This window comes from Bubalus kerabau, chromosome 16, assembly GCF_029407905.1.
Source record: "Bubalus kerabau isolate K-KA32 ecotype Philippines breed swamp buffalo chromosome 16, PCC_UOA_SB_1v2, whole genome shotgun sequence".
Classification (NCBI taxonomy): domain Eukaryota; kingdom Metazoa; phylum Chordata; class Mammalia; order Artiodactyla; family Bovidae; genus Bubalus; species Bubalus kerabau.
In genome coordinates, this window is record NC_073639.1 from 74,433,203 (window position 1) to 74,454,122 (window position 20,920).

The following is a 20,920-nucleotide window of genomic DNA, read 5'->3' on the forward strand; positions in this document are numbered from 1 at the left end:
GAGGTAACAGCACAGTGACAAGTGCCAGGCAGGCAGCACCCACTCTCCTCCTCATCCTTGTTCCTCCCGGCATCAGGGCCAGGTGAGCAACAAGCCCACTTTACAGACGAGGAAACTGAAGCTCAGACAAGTGCAACGATTTGTCCAGACTACTTCAGCTACTGCAGAAGAGCTGGGATTTGAGGCCCCGTCAGGCAACTCTGGATCTTATACCCCAAGTTACTGCAAGATGGCCAAATTCAACTGGGAGACCACCTCCTCCTCATTGCAGCCCCCTCCTGGGCCCTGCAATCTTGCCTTCCTCCCTCAGCTCCCTCCTGTCTTATCTTGCACGAGGCTGCCAATCAGCTGTCAGCCAGTATAAAGCACATTCCCCTCCTGGAAGACCTTGGTCACTTACAAAGAGGGATCTTGGTGGTGGCATTTCTTTAAAAAAAAAAAAAAATTACTTATCTGGCCGTGTCAGGTCTTAGCTGCGGTGCATGGGGCCTTGCGTTGCATGGCACACAGACTCCCCAGCTGGAGTGTGTGGGCCCAGTAGTTGCAGCGCATGAGCTTAGTTGCCCTGTGGCATGTGGGATTTTAGTTCCCCGATCCGGGAATCGATCCCTCGTCCCCTGCATTGCAAGGTGATTCTCAACCCCCGGAATCACCAGGGAAGTCCTTTGTAGTGGCATTTCTGCAGTAGGCACAAGGTGTGATCAGGTTTGATTGAGCATTCATGAAGAGCGGCACCCTGGACCCCTAGATGGTGAACGAAATGAAATGCAGGCTTGTCCTCTGGTGTTTACTTTTTACACGGGAAATGCCAACTTCCTTTAGGAAGCAGCTGGTAAAAGTGACAAAAAGCGTGAACTTCGTAGTCAGAAAGGCCTGACTATGAAAGGGTTCACATCCTGACTCTGCCCCCATTAGCTCCATGACCTTGGGTATGAGAGCTTCCGTTTCCTCATCCGTTTAAATGGGTACAAGAGGACGCTCCCACATCACAGTTGTCATGAGGATTAAACAAGATTAAATTGCATAACACAGGGCTTGATGCCTAGTAGCTGGCCAGGAAATACCAATCCTACCAAAAGAAGTCCATGCAGGTGGTGGATACCAGAGTCATGGTGGGAGTGAGTGGAAGGAGAGAGTGCTTCTTGGTGGAGACCTGGGAAAGATCTTGAGAGGAGGTGAGCTTTCAGCTGAGTGTTAAAGACTTAGAGGAAGAGGTGAAAGAATGGGAAAGTCGGCAGAAACTTGCAGGCAGGGTCTGTGAACCCAGTGGTTTTAGGATGTCCATACAGTAGGTAGTAGCTTGGAAAGGTGGGCCAGGGCCAGATCACAAAGGGCCAGGCAGAGGGGTTTGCATCTTTTAAGGGTGAAAACGGCCTTCCTACCTATGACCCCAGTGGCCACTGAGGGCCATCTGCAGAGACCAGCCCCCTAGAGTCAGGCTTCTCCCCTGGCTTTGGCGATTCTAGATCCCTTTTTCTCCCGAGTCGCGGCCAGCCCACCACTGTCGTCTGGAAGCAGACAGAAGGCTGCAGCAATCTGCTTGCCTCCTACTAACATACTGGGGAGGAAAAGCTGTTTTTGAGCACAGTTGCCTGGCAGAGAACCTTGGTAGAAACTTATCAGCTCTCACCCTCACTTCCAAGGTTATGGTTCAAGCAGCAGTTAATGATAGTTATGTGCGCAGCTCAACAACCGAAAGAACTTTTCAGGTGCTCACAAGGTCAGGGCAGGCACGGGAAGGATGGTGATGGTGGTGGAGTGGGTCAGGATCCGGGTTCCCGCCCCCCGTTCCCTGTGCTGCAGTGGGACAATCTTAACCTCCTGGGCTTCTTCCTCTGTAAAATCGGAACGGAAATACCAAACCTTCATGTTTCTCCAGTAGTCATGTATGTACGGATGTGAGAGCTGGACCATAAAAAAGGTTGAGCGCCGAAGAATTCATGCTTTCGAATTATGGTGCTGGAGAAGACTCTTGAGAGTCTCTTGGACTGCAAGGAGATCAAACCAGTCAATCCTAAATGAAATGAACTCTGAATATTCGTTGGAAGGACTGTTGCTCAAGCTGAAGCCCCAGTACTTTGGCCACCTGATGCAAAGAACTGACTCACTGGAAAAGACCCTGATGCTGGGGAAAATCGAAGGCAAAAGGAGAAGGGGATGGCAGAAGATGAGATGGTTAGATAGCATCACCAACTCAATGGACATGAGTTTGAGCAAACTTCATGAGATAGTGGAGGACAGAGGAGCCTGGTGTGCTGCAGTCCACAGAACTCCCAGAGAGTCGGACACGACTTACTGACTGAACAACAACACTGTCCTTACCTTGACTGAGTGGGAGCTCACTGGCCACTTGCTGCCTATGGCCTGCTGAGGAGTAGGTCCTGCTACCCTCTTCCACTCCCTGTGTAGATGTGGGCCAGACACTGGGCCTTTGAGGCATCACTGCTTCATCCTCTTGAGCTGCCATGCCATTTATGGAACTTCCAGTGGTGTCACACCCTAGACCTTTAGAGCTGGAAAAAAGACAGAAGCCTCCCATTTCATAGCCGGAAGTCGAAGGCTGAGAAGGGAAGTCACCGCACTCCAGCTTTCCCTGGACCACCACAGCCTCTCCCACCTGGGCCCACCTCCTGAGAACCACACGGAAGGCAATTAGCCAGATGGTTCCAGCCAAAGGATCTAGAAAATTCTGGCTAAGAAACACAATCTCCTTGACCATCTGTGGAACTGAAGCAGAAGCCTTTTTTGCTCTCATTTTAACTATGATTCTATAGGCGACAGCTTGGCCTTCTTCCCCAGAGCCAAGCTCCACTGAACAAGCTTGCGGGGGGGGCAAATGGGGGTTGTTGAGAACGGGGCTCCGAGCTCCCCACCAGCTCACAGATTGCGGCTACTAGGACATTTTCGCACTTAATGCCAAAAACTGCCGTGGAAGCTGATCTGCTCCCAAAGAGGGCTTTCAAAGAGCAGCAGGATACTCTGGCTGATCCTGAAATCTGTGCACTCAGATCCTGAAATCTGACCTTCGACACAGCGGGTGGAAGTTGGTATCTGCAAAAGGGCCTGGCCAGTTGGCAGACAGTGGGCGTGGGCAAGGAGGCCGGGGGTGACCGCCTTGACCACTGAGCAAGCACCTCACTGCTCTAGGTCTCCTTTTCCTCATGCATATGATGTGAGGACTTGGGGAGCTGGTCCGGGGAGGGGGTCAAGTGTTTATCCCCAAGGTAGGCAGAGAGCCAGCAATTAACAGCGAGAGCTGCTGCTGCTGCTGGTGGTGATATCATCCCTGGCTTGTAATCGGCCAGGTCACTCAAGCGGCAGGAGGCTTGCATTTGGGAGAAAAATAAAATTGAAAATTCTATCTAGGTGACACAAATCTGTGGGCGGGCAGCCCCTCCTGCTCAAGCTGGTAACCATGCCGACAGTGTGAACGCCGTCTCTCCAGAACAATACTAGGGCTTCTTTGTAACACGTCCCTTGGTGTCGAGACTTCACAGGGAGCTCAGAGTGTCCCAGAGCAGGGGAAAAAAAAAATAAAAGCAGGGCGTGCCTTTTCTGGGTCACCTATTCACTGGGCTCCGGCGGAGGGTTCTGGTGATGCTTTGGAAATCCAGTCCCGCGTGAGAAACAGTCGTTACCACTGGCTCAGGGTGGGGCACGGCATGGAATTTTCTACAGCTGTGATGGCTGGTGCAGGCGGGGTGGGAACTTGTTCTTGCTGATCCCCAATCCTAAGAAACAGGGTGGTCAGTTCTCCTGACAGGTGGCTTTCCCAAGGATGCTCATCTGGTAACTGGGAGAGCAGACCCAAGCCCAGATCTCCAGATCTCCGACACACACATGTAGCAATGGGGAGAGTGTTGCTCTGTTCCCCGGGTGAGATCCTGCTAGGTAAGGATGCAGCGTACTTGGCCCCTGCTCTGGGCACCTGCTCCGAGCTCGAGGGGCCACACAGTGTGTCTGACCGTGATCATCAGCCCGCATCCCCGGGTTCAGCGGCCCTCTTGGAAATTGCTCAAAAGCAACGTTGCTTGATGGGACTTTGAGCTCTGGGAGTAGGTAGCCTGTCTAAGGTGGCCATCTTGGTCTCTGTTTACAAGACTTTAGGGAGCAGGCAGCTCTCTCCTGAGGGTGAAGGAGATGGATGCTGCTAAGTGTGTAGGCTACAAGAGGGAGGCTTGTGTGTGCTTTTCACAATCTGAATGACTGCTAAAAGGGGAGTCACACCTTGACCCCTTCTCAGCTACACCTCAAGACATTGTGGGGCCATCAGGCCCAGGAGGTGGATAGATTTGAGCTTGAATCCTGGGTCTGCTGACTACCAGCTGCGTGATTTTATTCAAGTCATGGAATATCTTCAAGCCAATTTCCTCATCTGTTAGATGGGGATGGAGGTCCTACTGACCTTACAGGGACTATCTTGAGGGAAAAGATATGCCCACCTCTGCAAAGCCCCTGGCCCAGTGCTGGCAATGGGGTAGAAGTTCCCTTCCTTTCAAGAGCGGGTGTGGATGAAGTCACCCGGGATAGGGCAGAGGGCCTGGGCAGAGCTCTGAGAAGCCCTAGCATTTCTGTGTAGGCTGAGAAGACGAGCCCACACAGGAGACAGAAGAGGGGCGGCTGGAGCAATATAGAGGAGCCAGGAGAGGCAGGTCATAAAAGCTAAGAGGAGAACCTGCTAAGGAGGGGTGAGCAGTTGTGCCAAGTGCAGAAAAGAGGGCCAGGAAGGGGAGGACTGTGCAGTGACCCTGGACTGGTGGCCACAGCCAGGGCCAACTAGGTGGAGGAGTGGGTGTAGAGCCAGAGTACACTGGATTGAGGGGTGGGTGGGAGGTGGAGACAGTGATGTTTTGTGAGAAGTAAAGAAAAAAGCCTTATGGGAGAACCAGTGTTCCCCATATGACATGTATGAATGTCAACATCAGTTACTTAGAATGCCCCAGTCTACCTGATTTTCACTGTTTTGAAATCACTCTCAGTCCAACATGAGCAGAAGCCAGAAGGGCTCAAATCCGTCTAAGGACTGGAAGGAACTATGGAAGCACCCCCCAGTGCTTGCCCTCCTCCTACCTCTCATAGGAACCCATTCTCTTGGGGCCCCCGATGTATGATAAATTAGTATCTATTACTCTCTGGGCTTCCGTGGTGGCTCAGACAGTAGAGAATCTGCCTGCAATGCAGGAGAACCAGGTTCGATCCCTGGGTTGGGAAGATCCCCTGAAGAAGGGAATAGCAAACCACTCCACTACTCTTGCTTGGAGAATTCCAGGGACAGAGGAGCCTAGGGAGCTACAGTCCATGGGGTCACAAAGAGTCAGGCACAACTGAGCAATTAACAGTCACTCATCACACACTTTAAAGACTAGGGGAAAGATCAGCCTGGTTCGTTAACCTTGATTCCATTTGTAGTTAGCAAAGGTGGCTCTTCAAAGCATGGAGAAACCTGGGATGGGGGCTTCCTTCCAGACATACACTCAAATGCTGTGTCATGGGTCTTCACGGCAGCATCACAGCAGGAAGAAGGCAGCCCAGGAGTAGAAGACCTAGTGTGGAGGCCCTGGCTCTGCTGGCTGTGCAAACTGGGGCCAACCCCTCCTCCCTGAGACTTCACTGTCCCCTGATGCAGGAAGAGGGGTCAGACAGTGGTGAATCTAAGGGTCCTGCCAGCTCTGACATTCCAGGATTTCTCCTATTCTACAGTACTTTATACAGTTCTAGTTCTACAGGTGGTAAACTGAGGTCCAGAAAAGGACCACTCTACAGTCCCTCTCTCTCCCTTCTTTTCAAATAATTTTTAAAATTTATTTTTGACTGCCTTGGGTCTTCGCTGCTGCTCTGGCTTTTCTCCAGTTTTGGTGAGTGGGGCTACTCTCCAGTTGCAGTGTGTGGGCTTCTCATTGCAGTGGCTTCTCTTGTTTTGGAGCACAGGCTCTAGGGCACATGGGCTCAGTAGTTGCAATTCCCAGGCTCCAGACCACAAGCTCAATAGTTGTGGCACACAGGCTTAGTTGGCTCTATGGCATGTGGGATCTTCCAGGATCAGGGATCGAACCCATGTTTCCTGCATTGGCAGATGGATTCCTTACCACTGAGCCACCAGGGAGGCCCTCCCACCTTTTAAAAAATATGTATTGGCTGTGCTAGGTCTTAGTTGTGGCATGGGGGATCTAGTTCTCTGACCAGGGATGGAACCCTGGCCCCTGCAACGGGCGTGTGGTGTCCCAACCACTGGACCACCAGGGAAGTCCCCTTCCTCTCCATTCTAATGCATCTGACCCTGCAGAGCAAGAATCTGGACCCAAAATATCTCTTCCATGCCTCTGGTACTTCTCAATCACCCAAGGGTAAAGCCTCAGATCTTCAGTCTGGCATTGAAAACACTCCATGATCTTGTTCTATTCAACCTCAGGTCCCACTGCCAGGACTCTCTCCTCACTGCCAAGCCCTCGCCCTTGCTGGACCCCACTCCCTAAGACCTTTTCCCTGACTCACCTCCTTCAACGTCTGGCCCACCTGCTCTTGAGTACTTAGGTCTCTGATTTTCAGAGGCAGGCACTGTATCCTGCTCTGTAGCTACTCCTTTCCCCAGTGCTGAGCATGCAGCAGGCACTCAATAAGATCCTCGGCGAGCAAAAGGCCCCTCCCTTTTCCTGCACCTCCCTTGGCATGTTTTACTAAGTCTGGCCAGGCTTCAGTCACTGGGCTTTTCCTCCCTTCCCCAGGGCCTGGCACCAGGGGTCCTCAGCGTGGAGCGCCAGGACTGGGCTCAGTGAACAGCTGGTCCACTCTCCTCTTTCCCACAGGTGGAATCGTGCCACAACTTACAGGCGGTGTAACCATCAGCACGTCACTATTCTGGCTTTGAAAGATGGGGAAGCCAGCAGCGCCCACGAGGGTGGGGTTGTGAGCATTAAATAGCATATGCCTGCAAGGGCCTATACCACCAGGCCAGCTCCTGGCAGGTGTGTGGTGTTACCCGTTCCAGCGGGGCCTCTCAGTCCCTCCTCCCGTGGTGGAAGCGACAAGGCCACCTCCCAGGGAGGGGACCCCGTGAGTGAATGTGCGTGGGGCTGTCCCCGAAGACCGGACACCACCCCGCCCGGCCAGCGCGGACCCAAGCGCAGGGTGTGGTCCACAGCAGCCCAACCGCCAGGCTGGGCGGGCGCGAGTCTGTCCGCCCGCCCCTCGGGCACGCGGCCTCCTGGCTCTCCCAAGCACTAAGTGTATTTGCTTTTGGGTCCCTCCTCAAGCCAGACGTCTATCCTGAACTCCGAGCCGCCTTTCCGGCTGGGGCCGTGACAGTGCGCGGCCTGCGAGGCCTCCGTTACCGCGGCCCGCGGCCCGGCTCCGCAGTCCCCACCCCGAGTCTCCCCTCTCGCACTTCCCACCTCTGCGGCGGTAAAATGCAGCACTCGCACGGCGCCTGCGCGACTCTGGGGCGGGGCGGTGGCCGCAGCTATTTATAGAAGGTGACGTCACCTTGAAATAGACCGTTAGGGCCGGGCCGCCCTTCCCCCCCTCCCACTCGCGCCGCTCCGCGCCGCCCGGCCCGGCAGCTCCCACTGCGCAGGCGTCCTCTCGTCCTCCCATCCCCCCCCCGCGCGGCCGCCTGTCCTCCCTCGGCGGCGTCCGCGGCGCGAGCCACAGAGCGCCGGGCGAGCCAGCGAGAGGGCAAGAGGCGCTGCTTGCTGCCTGCAGCCTCGGCCGGCCGGCAAGCCACTGCGCGTGCGCGGCGGCGGCCTCCGCGGCGACCGGAGAGGACGCGCGGGCGAGCGAGCGGAGCGGGAATCGAGGCCGGGCTCAGCGACATGGGGGACCGCGAGCAGCTGCTGCAGCGGGCGCGGCTGGCCGAGCAGGCGGAGCGCTACGACGACATGGCCTCCGCCATGAAGGCGGTGAGCGCGCCGGGAGCCCGGGCGGTCGGCCGGGGGCCCGGCGTAGGGGAGGGGTGGGCGGCCCGGCGGCAGCCCCTTCGGGCCCGGGGCGAGCCCGCCGCCCGGCTGGGCGCGGCCGCCGGCCCGCAGCCCTCGCTTCCCGCGCCCGCCGCGCGTCCCGCCATTTCTTGCGGCTGGGCGGGGTGGGGTCTCCAGGGAGGGGGCGCAGCGGGGACCCCGCGGGCGGATGGGGGGCGCGGCATCCTAGCTTGGAGCCCCGAATGGGGGAGGGTGCCCGGGGGAGCGTGGGGGACCCGCATTCCTCCTCCGGTCCGTTCCGCCAGGCTGGGGCACCCCCTCTCGCTTTCCTCCATGCACCCCAACTTGTAATAAAGAATCACCTAGTGAGTGGCGCCCTGTCTCCACTGGTTTCCGCTGCCACGACCCGAAGTCGGTGTAATCCCGATGCGCTTTCGTTCTGCTCTCCGGAACCACTCTAGTTCCATCCTCCCACGCCCGGGGTCCGCTTTGTGTGCCGAGACCCCTACCCTGCAGTCAGGCGAGGGCGTGGGGCCCCCTCCCATGTCGGATGCTGCGCCCATCTGCCTGGAACCCCAAACGGGTTGCGACTCCTGGGCGAGCCGAACCCATGTGCCTTTGCCCGCTCGAGATCCTCGGAGACCCGCCTGCAGCTCCGTTTCCGGGGAAGGAAGCCTGGCCGGCCACACCCTGCCCAGTGCCTTGGATTAGACACCACCTGCGTGTCTGAGACCTAGAGTTCCAGCGACCCCCTCACTGCTCTGTCTCCTCGTAGTATTTCATGTCTTCTCTAAATGAACATTACTTCTCTCTGCGTCAAGGTCACAGGGCTAGAGCCACAGTGGGCAACCTGCCCTGTTCACCCAGCGCACAACCTCCTGAGACGGGGGCGGATCCTCTGGGGCCCCACCCTAGACCTGCAGACTCAGATACTCGGGGGGTGGGACTCAGAGCTGCCCTTGACCCATCCCTCAAGGCAAGTGCCAGTGGGTTTAAGGTCAAGAATGACTGTCCTGTGTTATTTAGCTCCTTTGCCCTTTTATCCTGGCTTGGGAGGGGATTTGGTACTGAAAAATCCTCAAATACAGTGGCTCTCTAAAATTTCAGAGTCATGTGAAAAGCTCCTTTTAAGGCTTTTGTTATTAATACAAAATCTGTTGTGGGGGTCCAAATTTAGGATTATCCAGGTAAGGAGGGTATTTGAAGCATTATCTTTTCCATGTCCTCCACATCATACCTTGAACCAGGTGTCTGGAAACCACCATCACCACCGCCTATCACCACCGCCCATTTGTTGACTCATTGGTTATCTCCAGTTGAGCCCAAGCAGGGTGTTATGGGCTAGATAAGAAGGAGCTTTTCATCCACGCCAGGGACGATGTAGGTTTGGAACCTGAAGTCTATGTAATTCTGAGAGTCTCATAAGAAAAAAGAAGATTTAATAATTTAGCAGATTTTACAGAAATAAGATTGACTATGAGTGCATTTCTTCGCAAGGAGTCCTGAGCTTAATCTTTGGGATAAAGCCACTTCTGTCCACTCAGCAAGCCACACTAAAGTGCGCCTCTTCTCCCTAGTCGCTGAGTGGCACTGGGGTTGTGCAGGTTGAGGCTGCTCTTTGGACGTTTTAGTGAGGCCCTCCCCTGTCCTGCCAGTGGGACCTGAAGACTGCAGTGTTAGAAGCCTTCTGGGGACTAAAAAAGGAGCTGGAAACAAAGTGATTGAGATTATGGGGAAATGACTAGAAGGCAGTTGTGGAGCTGTGGGAAACAGGAAATTTGAAATGAGAAGTAAGGAGAGAGTGCAGAGATGTAACAGGAAAGGAATAGAGTTTGCAGAGAAAAAATAATTGATTTTCTGCTCTTTGTAAGCAGGCTTGAAAAATGCTTTCCTGTAGCTTCCTACTTGTGTCCACAGATTTTCTATGAGACGTTAAGGTAGGATTTTGCAAACGTGTATTGGAAACATAACATCGGTATCAGAAATAATTGGTGGGTTGGATAGGCTCCTGAAAATTCAATCCAAGCTCTAGTCATCTCAGAATTGTGAGACCAGTCCCTCAAGGTAACTCCTGTTAAAACGAGAACTTTTTTGGTCAATATGCCTGTTTCTTCTATTAAAGAAACATTTTTTTTCTCATCTAAATTAATGGATATATTTGTTGGAAAGGACTCAGCAAGGTTAGTGGAAAACTTTCTCACATTTTACCTAAGTTGACGTTTGAACGTTAAATTTTTAATGTTATTTAGAAGGCTTAGTCCCTATTTCACTAATATCCTAGGCCTGAAATACAGGTTTTGGGAGGATTTGGGATTCTGTTAACTCTCTGGGTTTATGGGGGTTCTCTTCAGGGCAGGTAAGTAGACTGCTGTAAGGCGCCTGAGTGAGGGAATGCTCTGATGCGGCCACTCTGTGACCTTGAAGCGCACATCTCTTGTCTCCTGGTCCTCTGAGGGTCAGAACTAGTTATGTTGGTGTTCCTGTCAAATGAGTTTTTAGCTTTCATTTTTCTAACTTGTTTTCTGTTTCCTTTATCATCTAAATGATACCTAATAATATTGCCTGCCTGTAATGACTGATGTTCCATATGCTACCAGCGTCACCTGGAGGAGGATGTCGGTAAGGCCTAAAAAAAATCACGCATGTTGAAAACAAAGGTGTTTGTTCACATCAGTTGAGAGCTGCAGTTCCCTGCCTCATCCCCTAATTTGAAGAGGCAAGAAATGTTTTTGAAGTTAAGTAAAGGTGTATCTTCCAGCTCATCTCACACTTAGCTGCTTACATAGAGTGAAACAGTGGGAAGAAAAGTTGTGAAAGATTCTGGAACCCAAATCCTTTTCAGACCAGGCTTAGAATGATCTTATACAGTTCATCACCTCATAAAATGAGCCTAGTTTCTCATGAGAACTATAAGATAAACCCATAATGTGAGATAAAAATATTAATGCATAAAACTAAGTGATCTAAGGAAAGTAATTGATCAGATAGATTTCTAGTGAATACTCATGGATAGACATCATTCAGTCATGTCACTACCCTTAGTCATACTGAAACGGAGGTGGCAATCATGAAGTTATAAAATGTCAAAATTACTTGGCATGGCGTGGTGTGTTCTAATATTGTTGCACAGTCATTGACAAAGGACGGAGAGAAATATACCTGAAGGACTTGAAGGCTATCTGTAGAAATCTTACGTGCAGGCAACAAAGCTGCAGCTTTTGAGGCCCAGCCCAGTGCCGTAGCTGTAAGATCTTAGGAAGTAGGGAGTGAGCAAGTGCTCTGTGAAAGGTTAGAGCACGGCTGAGTGTCCTAGGTGGGACTTAACCCATGTTGCAGATATGGAAACAGGATGATTTTGAGGTGGACCAGAACTGTGATCAGTGTGGCATCATACAGCCACATTGGTACTACCATTTGAAATGTGCGTGAACCATCAAGCCGTGTTGCCCATGTAAGTATCACTTTGTCTTAACGGCTGAGGAAGAAAGAGGGCTCTGCATTAGTCCTGCAATATTCTCAGTTAAAAGACATTCACTTGGTGAGCAGTTTACATAGCTTTGCTGCATTGACAGCTGTCCCCATCTGGATTTGGGGTTGCTAAATTATCCCCAGAAGAGCTCCCGCTGTCAAAAACCCCACCTTTCCTTTAAAGAAAACAAAAATGTATTTTCTCATCTTTGTCTGGAACTTAATACTAGTGATACGACTTCAGTGTCACACTTTTTCAGAAATAATGACGGGGGGGGGGGTGATACCCCAAGTGTGTGTTCCATGTTACAGGTCATCAGGTTTATTGAATTTACCGTTTCACCTACTAGGCACTCAGTAAAGGGTAGCTTTGATTCCATGTGTACGTTCTCATTTACTCTTGAGAACAACTCTGGATGGATCCTGTTACTAACTCCATTTTACAAACGAGATTTGAAGAGATGAATTTCCTCAAGGTCGAGCTGTAAAGTGACGATTTCGGCTCTCAAGTTTAGAGCTCTCCCTTTAACTCAGTGATGATGCCCCATGAGGCTGAGGGATCAAGTTTCTTTCTCGTATACTTTCTGGTTCTATAGCCATTGTCATCATTGGTCACTTAGGTTCCGAGCCAGTCACATAAGTGGGCTTACGGGACAAATAATTCCCTCTATTAGGTAGAAGTCATTTATGTCAAGTTTAATTAAAAACAGAATCTGCCTCTTATGGGTCTTAGGTACAGCAGGGGAACATAACTGGATTATGCTTGGTCTCTTAAAGACCAGTTTTTTGTTTTTTTTTTTTTAAGCTTAGGAAGCAAAGTATTAATTGAATTCCTGCTATGACTTGAGAAGTGCAAGACTATGTTAAATTATAGTTTTAAAAGATTGTTTCTCCATATTGTGTTCAGTATATTTTACAATCCTAGAGACCCCCTAAGTTTCAGTGTTTAGGTTGGTCAGATTCTCCCAAGTGTCCAGGCTGAAGCCAGTCAAAACTGCCCCTCCTGCTCCTCACCCTGCAGTGGTGTCCCCTCCTTAGTGGTGGGTTTTGGCACTTCTGTGGTTGGAATCCGCACAGCTGCTGAAGATTTCAGACCTGCTGCCTCAGGGCAGTAGTGTGCAGTAACCCTGTTCAGATGGGGTTGTATTTAATGCCGGTCACGGCCCATGAAAATGTCTACTTAAAGCCCAGAGCAAGACAACAGTGGTTTCTTAATGATACAAGGGTAGCTATTTTGACCAATAGTGAGCTTAGAGGGAATAGTCACTAGCTGAACTCAACCTGCTGTGATCTCAAAGCCGGGTCCCTTCCTGGCCTTGCAGGACCTGCAGCTTCTGCCTGGTGAGGACAGAAGGTGGTCTTTCCAGGTCAGGGCAAGTGGAGACCAATGATGGGTGCCTTGCCAGTGGGGCACCAGGCAGAATCCTCACTTTGGGGGGCATTAACTTGGGAAAGAATCAGCCTAAAAAAAGCTTTCATTCTTCGAGCTCACTTTTCTTTTTTAAAAATCTATACAGGGTTCTGCCAAAGAGGCTTAAAGACTATCATGTAGTTATGTTTATGTAATTGTTCTTGAGGTGTTTTTTTTTTTTCCCCTGTTGTAAACTTCTATATCAAAAGCAAGCTTGTTGGTAGCATGCGGGTGTGGGTGGTTGTAATGAGTGGTAGGAGTGTATGTGGCCATGAAGGATGAGAAGGCTTCTTGGGGAGGAGGAGTATCTAAACAGCTTGAGCCATGTGGTCTGGCAGCTCAGGGGTGATTTTTTTTTTTTTTAAACTTGTTTGTTCAGTGTTACTTTTGAGGTTGGATGTTTCCCAGATTGAGAACTTTAAGTTTTCCCAAATAGTTCATGCGCTATTTTTGGCAGCAGGTCTATTTTTACTCACAAACACATAGCTTATTGCCCTTTGAGTTAGTGGGAGGAGGCCCTTGGGGATTGTTGAATAAGCCAATGGTGTCACAAGAAGATAAATGAATTCGTAACTAGCCAGGTCATTGGATGCTTTCAGAGGGTGAAGGGAGCTGGTGCAGCCAGAGGCTCCCTGGTGAGGACAGACATGAACAGAATGACTGGCAGGGAGGCCGGTCCTCAGAGGAGGTGGGAGGAGAGCCTTCCCAAATGGGAAAGCTTCAACAGTCTTAAGGTTTTCAGGAAGCATCTAAGTAGGATTACCTGGGGTGGGGAGTGGGGCAGGAGAACCAGACGGCAGAGGGGCAGTGAGCAGAGGTGGAGTCCCTCAAAGCTGGCGTGGCCATGTGGGGACTAAGTGTCGGGGGGTTGTTGCTCTGGGCACAGCTGGCATGTGATGGACATGAGAGTGCTGGAACCAGCATCAGAGGAGAAAGAAGGCCGAGAATCCTTGTCTAGGTCTCTCCTGTCTTGAGAATTCCGTGTCTACTCTTTCTGTTCCTAATTAGCTGTTTGGAAACTTGTAATCCTAGAGATGCAGGAAGTAATCTCTGCTGAATCCACAGGTGGCTGTCCCGCTAGGCTCCTCTGATGGTTGGTTGGGACAAGCAGTTCCTACTTTGCTGTCCTGCATCGCATTGTCCTCAGGATCTACCCCTCTTAGTGGGTGACCAGACTTGTCTTTAAGTATCCTGGCTCCTGTATTTTGGAAGTTGAAGTGTTGAGAATTCGCACTAGCAAACATTAGCGAAGGTTATTTGCAGTAAGTATCAACAGCCAAGACTGGCTGTAAATCTTGTTTTACAACAGGCCATCGGATTTCACTTTAGTCTATAATTTTCCAATCTGGGGCAAACTCCCAATTTTCTTTAGTTACCTGATCAAGTAATAAAGCTAGCTTCCTCCCAAAAGTTTCCTTTTATTAGCCAAGTTGTAATCCAGGAGTATTAAAAAACACTATATTTAAACATATGCAGTTGTTTCCTAGTTAGGCCCTGGCTGGGGTTCTGAGAACAATGCTTGTTTAGCTGTTAGTCACACTCAGCTGATGCTGATAGTGATTCATTCAGACTGGCAGGCGACCAGGTGATCGTTACATAAACACTGACACTCCTAGGCCCTAGTGTTTCTTGTGAAGGTGTCATTACAAATATTACCCAGTAGCCTTTTTTGGCGGTTTATTCTGGATGGAGAAAGGATCAGACCTGTGGATTCCTGGGACCCACAGATGCACCCACACGTTATAGTACCAACCTCAGGCCTTAACCACACCTGTTACTGTTCAGGAAGAACAATCCTAGGGTTTTAGAGCTGAAGAAATCCTTGGAGGTTGTTTGGGCTGGCTTCACTAATTTGACTTTTGATGCCCAGAAAAGTTGTATTCTGTTGAAGGTCACACAACTAGCTCAGGCTATGCTCCAGATGTCTTAGGATTTTTCTGAGTAATGATACTGCCTCTTATACAAACACTGTGTGATATATAAATATTTCAGGTATGCACTCAATTTTAATGATATACTCTGGGGACATATCTTGAGGTGTCTTTGCAATAGCCCAACAAAAGCAGTTTTATTGGTCACAGGATGAAGTATATTATATAGTGACTCCTTATGGATGTCACTTGCACTTTAATATCAAGTGGCCTTAGTTGGGATTTGCTTACTGGAAGATCTGAGGAGCTTTCCAAATTCTGTTCTTGCCTCACATTTTGTTTTATGCAATATTGTCCTAGAAAAGTGTCATTCTAAAGGATTCAGGCATTCTGAGATTTGTCATAGTATTTGAGATAGAATTTTGATTTATATGGGTTGCTTCCATAAAAGGCCAAATTATCAGGAAAATATAAAATCTTTTTATACTTGTAGTAAAGCGATATGAGTAGGTGAGTGTCTAAAGGCAGTCTTTGGAGAACACAAGTGGGGTTCCAGGTCTTGAAGGACCTGGGAATGTGGATGAGTAGAGACTAGGGGATTACTTCAGACCTGTGTGGACACCACTCCTATCTGTGTGGTGGTACTGAGGAGCCCAGCTTGTGGGCAAGCCTCCTGGGGAATGTCGGGCAGCTTGCAGCTGAAGATGCTGTGGAGAATGAAGTGTGGTTGGGTTGATGGACTGGGCAGAAGGGGAGACCATCTCCGGCTAAGGTCTTGTAGCAGAAGAGGAAGAGTCCTGGGGATAGGGAAATGGGGGAAGTTAGAAGAGGGAGGGTGTTTATATTTTGTCTGGGATTTATTGAGGAGGGAAGTGGTGATAGACAATTGCTTGTTTCACTTTTTAAGAACTTGGCACAAGGCCTGAATTATGAATCTCTCAAAGTTCTTACTGCTAATATTTTTGAGTTGGTATCTGCCTCTTCTGTTAGACTGTAGTCTCCCTTGAGACTATAGGGTCCTTGTCCAGTTGGATTTTCTTGAGTGGCTTCTCTAATTCTGTTTCATTTTGGATATTTTTTGTCCATAGTGTGCGGCATATGGCATCTTAGTTCCCTGACCAAGGGATCGAACCCGTGCCCCCTGCACTGGGAGCATGGAATCTTAACAATGGGATCACCAGGGAAGTACCACATAATCCCTGTTTTTCAGGAGGCTTGTTGACGGGGTTGAAGGGAAGATCTCTCTCCCAGGTTTTCGAACTTGGGTCTCAGTGTTTATCTTTCGGGGCTGTTGCAGGTGACTGAGCTCAATGAACCTCTCTCCAACGAAGACCGGAACCTCCTCTCCGTGGCCTACAAGAACGTGGTTGGTGCCCGGCGGTCTTCCTGGAGGGTCATCAGCAGCATCGAGCAGAAGACCATGGCTGATGGGAATGAGAAGAAGCTGGAGAAGGTGAAGGCCTACCGGGAGAAGATTGAGAAGGAGCTGGAGACGGTGTGCAACGACGTGCTGGCGCTGCTGGACAAGTTCCTCATCAAGAACTGCAATGACTTCCAGTACGAGAGCAAGGTCTTCTACCTGAAGATGAAGGGCGACTACTACCGCTACCTGGCCGAGGTGGCTTCTGGCGAGAAGAAGAACAGTGTGGTGGAGGCCTCAGAGGCGGCCTACAAGGAAGCCTTCGAGATTAGCAAGGAGCACATGCAGCCCACACACCCCATCCGGCTGGGCCTGGCCCTCAACTTCTCCGTGTTCTACTACGAGATCCAGAATGCGCCTGAGCAGGCCTGCCTCCTAGCCAAACAAGCCTTCGACGACGCCATAGCCGAGCTGGACACACTAAACGAGGATTCCTATAAGGACTCCACGCTCATCATGCAGCTGCTGCGAGACAACCTCACCCTCTGGACGAGCGACCAGCAGGACGAGGAAGCCGGAGAAGGCAACTGAGCGCCTTGGCCTGCCCCGCCCCCGCCCCATCACCACCAGTCCCCTCTCGCCACACTCACTAAGTATCCAGTGCTCAACCTATCTGTACGGCAGCACAGCTACTCAGACCTGCTGTCCGCCCCCGGGAAGCAGTTCCAGATAAATTAATTCATGGGCATTGCTGGACTGACGGTTGCTTTGAGCCCACAGGAGCTCCCTTTTTGGACTGTGCAGACAGGTGCGTTCTGAAGAAGGCATTGTCGTTTGCTTGCCTGTTTAGGTGAATTGCAGGCGAAAGCCTCAGAAAGTTAGAGAGGAGAATTAGCCACACAGGCTACAGTTGGTATTTAAATGGTCCACTTCAAACCAGCTGCTAGTGTTTTGTTAAAGCAGTACATCTGTGCATGCAAAAGTGAATTCACCCCTCCCTCTTCTTTCTTAGCTAATGGAAAACCATTAAGGGAAGCTGGGACGAGAGACCACTTGCTCCTTTCCATCAGCTTAATAATAAACTTTAACGTGAGGTTTCAGTAGCACCTTGTTCGCCTGTTTAAATTATGACGTGCACAAACCTTCTTTTCAATGCAATGCATCTAAAGTTTTGATACCTGTAACTTTTTTTTTTTTTTGGTTGCAATTGTTTAAGAATCATGGATTTATTTTTTGTAACTCTTTGGCTATCGTCCTTGTGTATCCTGACAGCGCCATGTGTGTCAGCCCATGTCAATCAAGATGGGTGATTATGAAATGCCAGACTCCTAAATTAAATGTTTTGGAATTCAGTGGGTAAATAAAAATGCTGCTTTGGGGATATTACCTCTACGTGTATGGTCTTCATTTCTCTCACTCTTGAAGAGCTGTCGCAGCTCCCCGCTCTGAACCCTGATTCGATCTCTCCAAACTCCAAAGCATTTCTGGAATAGAATCTGTGCCCCCCGATTCCATCACAGGTTTTGCGGCATACACATAAGACTCATGAATTTTAAGTAGTTTTCTCTGAACCCAGGTAATGTGGCCTCTCTGGTCCCCTTTTCCTGTTGCTGGTTCCTTTAAACGGAAGACCCTAGTGCGTCTTCTGAGGCACAGCCTCTCTGGAAGGTGGGTCTGTGTCTGACTTCAAGGGTGTAGCTCCAGCCACCCCACAGAACGTTGGTTGCTTTTTAACACACAAAGTAGGTACGTGTTCACCATTTTTCTTAATATTTTTTCTGCACTACGTGGAATAAAATGTTAACTAGGGACACAGCTTGGATACCCAATACAATCTTTAGCAATCATTATTAAGAAAGCTGAGTATTCTTTAAAATAGGGTAACAGAACTCCCTCTGAGTTTTAAGAACAAGAAAGGCCTGGCCCCTAGTGTACTCCCCGTGCACCTCCCCCCACCCCAGCCCCCCCACGCTCCCCCCGCCATCTGCCTCCTCCCCAGGCCACTCCTGAAGCCCTGTGTCACCAACTGGACCCTTGAACTCCAGCCCCTTATGATTTCTGGCACTGCCAGCCTGGTACTCGGGACTGGATATGCTTGTCAAGTGGGTTGGTTCAGTTACACGAAGGCCCTAAGCACCTTAGGGCCTTCTCGACTGAAGCTTAACGCTAGGCTGGTGAAGGTGGCCATGCCCAGTCTCTGTCCTTGGTCCTACGTTGTGGGGCACAGAACTCATCAGCACGGACACTTAACCTGTTTTCTCATCCTGATAGACCCACATGATAATGAGTTGTCCTCAGGAAGCTATTTCAGGTTGACCTAATTGCTAGCAAAAATCATTAGTGAGTTTTGCTTCAATTAGTAGGTCAGGTATTTTAAAGCTACAAGCTTTATGTGGCTAAGGCACTTGGCTTTGATGAAAATACTTCAAATGTTATAACTTCTTACATTAGGAATGCCCCTCACAAAAAGGGATTTAGAAAAAGCATTCACATTTTCACTTCACAGCCATCTTATGAAAAATTTGGTTCCCTTACAGGGGGAGGAAATAGGTGCAGAGCTGGCAGACCTCTGGAATCATAGGACAGCCTCTGCCCATGATCTAAGGCTGTCTTCATCCACAGTCTCTGATTCAGAGTCCTAACTGCCCTCTGGTGGGCCCCAGGCAGCTGACAACCTTCTAGGTTCAGGTCCCTCATCTAATTTGGAATATAAATTTTAATTCAACTCTTAAGTACCATGTGCAAGGCATCCTCTTGGGTCTGGGAACATGGTGTGGGGAAGTATGGACACATAATTCCAGTCAATCCCACAAGTAATAAACAGGGTTCTTTGAGAGGACCTGAAATTACACATGATGTAAAGCTGAAAGCATCTCTGTTGCGTGGTCTCAAAGGCTTCCTTCCAGTTCTGCATGCTCTGATGTTTTAAAACTTGTCAAGATCAAAGGAAAATGATAAAAAGCTTGTCAAGATAAATTTATGGAATGAAATAGGGTCATCTCAGTGTTACCGCAGGGGAAATGAGACCAGAGAAATGAATAGAGTCACACTGCAAAGTTAGTGCCAGAACCGAGATTAGCATTCAGATCCCCTGAATCCTTGTTCATGGTTTTTTTTTCACTGGGCTACAGTCTTGGGGTTGAGAATAAAAACTGGATGTCACACACATCTTGTTCTGGGGCACTTTTCAGTGCTTTTAATATTTCACTTACAGTTCAACGAAATATACTTGGCAAGGAACATCTCTAAGAGTATTGGTGCTAATACTCAGATTTTCAGTAACTCCTCAAACCCTGCTCAAAGGTCCATTTGTTTGGGAGGAAAGGGGAGGATTCTTGATAATGGCGCTATTGTCGGGTAAATGCTTGGCCATCTCAGATCACTTGGGATTGGGAAGCTCAGGGCGCTGCTTGGTTCTGCAAAGTAGGCTGCATTCCGCTGTCGGGCCCTGCCAGAGGCCAAGGGAGTCCTCGGTTCTCAAAAGGACCCCCCCTCCCCCCAACCCCCAGCTATGGGGCAGGCCCAGGCACTGAGTCACAGCTGGGTGGGACTGAGTAGATCATCTTCTGTTACAAAAGGCAGATGTTAGGCTGATGGGCACAACCATTTTGAACACCTTCTGTGTTCCAGACACTAAGTACCTGGTCTCTGAGTCTTTACAGAGACCCTGGAAGATAGGAATGGTTTAAGCGCCTCACAGCTTGTGGGAAAATGAACTTGATAGTGGATTCCTTCATCTTTAGCTGCCCCCGGGCTCCTGTACTGTGGGTCTGCACCACATGGCGGCGTTTATCACCCGTCTTGTCAACAACCCATTACCTACCATGTGGTAGGCACTGGTCAGGGTGCTGGGGGTGCATGCCTTGGTGAATTACCTGTCCTTGTGGGGCTAAAACTAGGGCGGGGGATACAATACAAACATAATATAGTAACTATAAAGATACCACTCAAGTTCTCAGGGCCTAGCACACAACTCAGAGTAAGAATTTGTTGACTTCATGAGTAAATGACTGACCTGAGACCAAAATTTTGAAAAGTGAACAGAAGGAATCCTTCATTTCCACACCCAAATCTACCAATGAGCCACTTAAGAAACTGAGGGTCGGGACTTCCCTGGCAGTCCAGTGGTTAAGATTCCATGCTTCCAGTGCAAGGCACACGGATTCGATCCCTGGTCAGGAAATTAATATCCTGTATGCCTAGTGGTGTAGCCAAAAAAAAAAAAAAAAAAAAAGAAAAACCAAACAGAGTCATGAGTCCTTGAGCTTAGTTCTAACATCACCTATAAACTGGTTTGAGCATGTCCTGACCTCTCAGCAACCTCTAAAAACGAGCCGGATGCTTGGGGTGGTCTCTGGGTAGTTTTGCATTTTGGAGATTCTATGATTCTGTTATTTTCAACTGCTCTGGGATGGTCCCCATCCTTTTCCTGGCCTTTTTCCTGCTTTCCCCCTCCCTTTTCCTTCCGCCCTTCACATTTGTCCCTTTTGCATCCGCCCTCCACACCCCACTTTGCGTTCCTGGCCACCCCCTAGTTCCACCAAGAGGGTTTCCATGGCAATCATCTCCTGGAAGTGACATCACTCATCTCCTAGGCAACAGTTTCTAAGGCAGTGACATCATTCAATCACCATGGCAACCCTCCAGGAGGATACTTCTGCAGTAAAATGGGCAAATAGAATTCTTATGTATTTCTGGGGGCTTGGGGGGCAATGTAGGGAGCTATTACAAAGATCTCAAGAACCAGATGTAAAAGCTTTGGGCCTGTAGGGAAAAAAATGGGAAGCCAATGTGGGGGTTGGAAAAGAAGCTCTGGGATAAAGCCCTTCTCCTTTCTAATAACTAGGTTGACCATTTAATATGTCACCAAATTGGGACACTGGGGCGCAAATAAGAG

At 49.7% G+C, this 20,920-nt stretch overlaps 1 protein-coding gene across 2 annotated transcripts; it reads left to right on the forward strand.

The window, feature by feature from the left end:
* The first annotated feature begins 7,598 nt into the window (after positions 1–7,598).
* YWHAH (tyrosine 3-monooxygenase/tryptophan 5-monooxygenase activation protein eta) lies at positions 7,599–17,409 on the forward strand. Of its 2 annotated transcripts, none has more exons than XM_055549778.1 (2): positions 7,599–7,895; positions 15,961–17,409. In XM_055549778.1, the coding sequence occupies exons 1-2, from the start codon at positions 7,809–7,811 to the stop codon at positions 16,612–16,614; spliced, it is 741 nt and encodes a 246-aa protein (XP_055405753.1). In that variant the 5' UTR covers positions 7,599–7,808; the 3' UTR covers positions 16,615–17,409. The 2 variants fall into 2 exon arrangements, with proteins under 2 accessions (XP_055405753.1, XP_055405752.1); XM_055549777.1 differs by lacking the exon at positions 7,599–7,895 and adding an exon at positions 12,972–13,480.
* Positions 17,410–20,920: the final 3,511 nt, after the last annotated feature.

Excerpts from the sequence above, each read along its gene's own strand:
- YWHAH (XM_055549777.1), top strand. The coding sequence starts at position 13,382 with ATGCTTTCAGAGGGTGAAGGGAGCTGGTGCAGCCAGAGGCTCCCTGGT. Across the intron at positions 13,481-15,960 it reads GAGGCCGGTCCTCAGAGGAG|GTGACTGAGCTCAATGAACC; the intron begins GTGGGAGGAGAG and ends GGGCTGTTGCAG.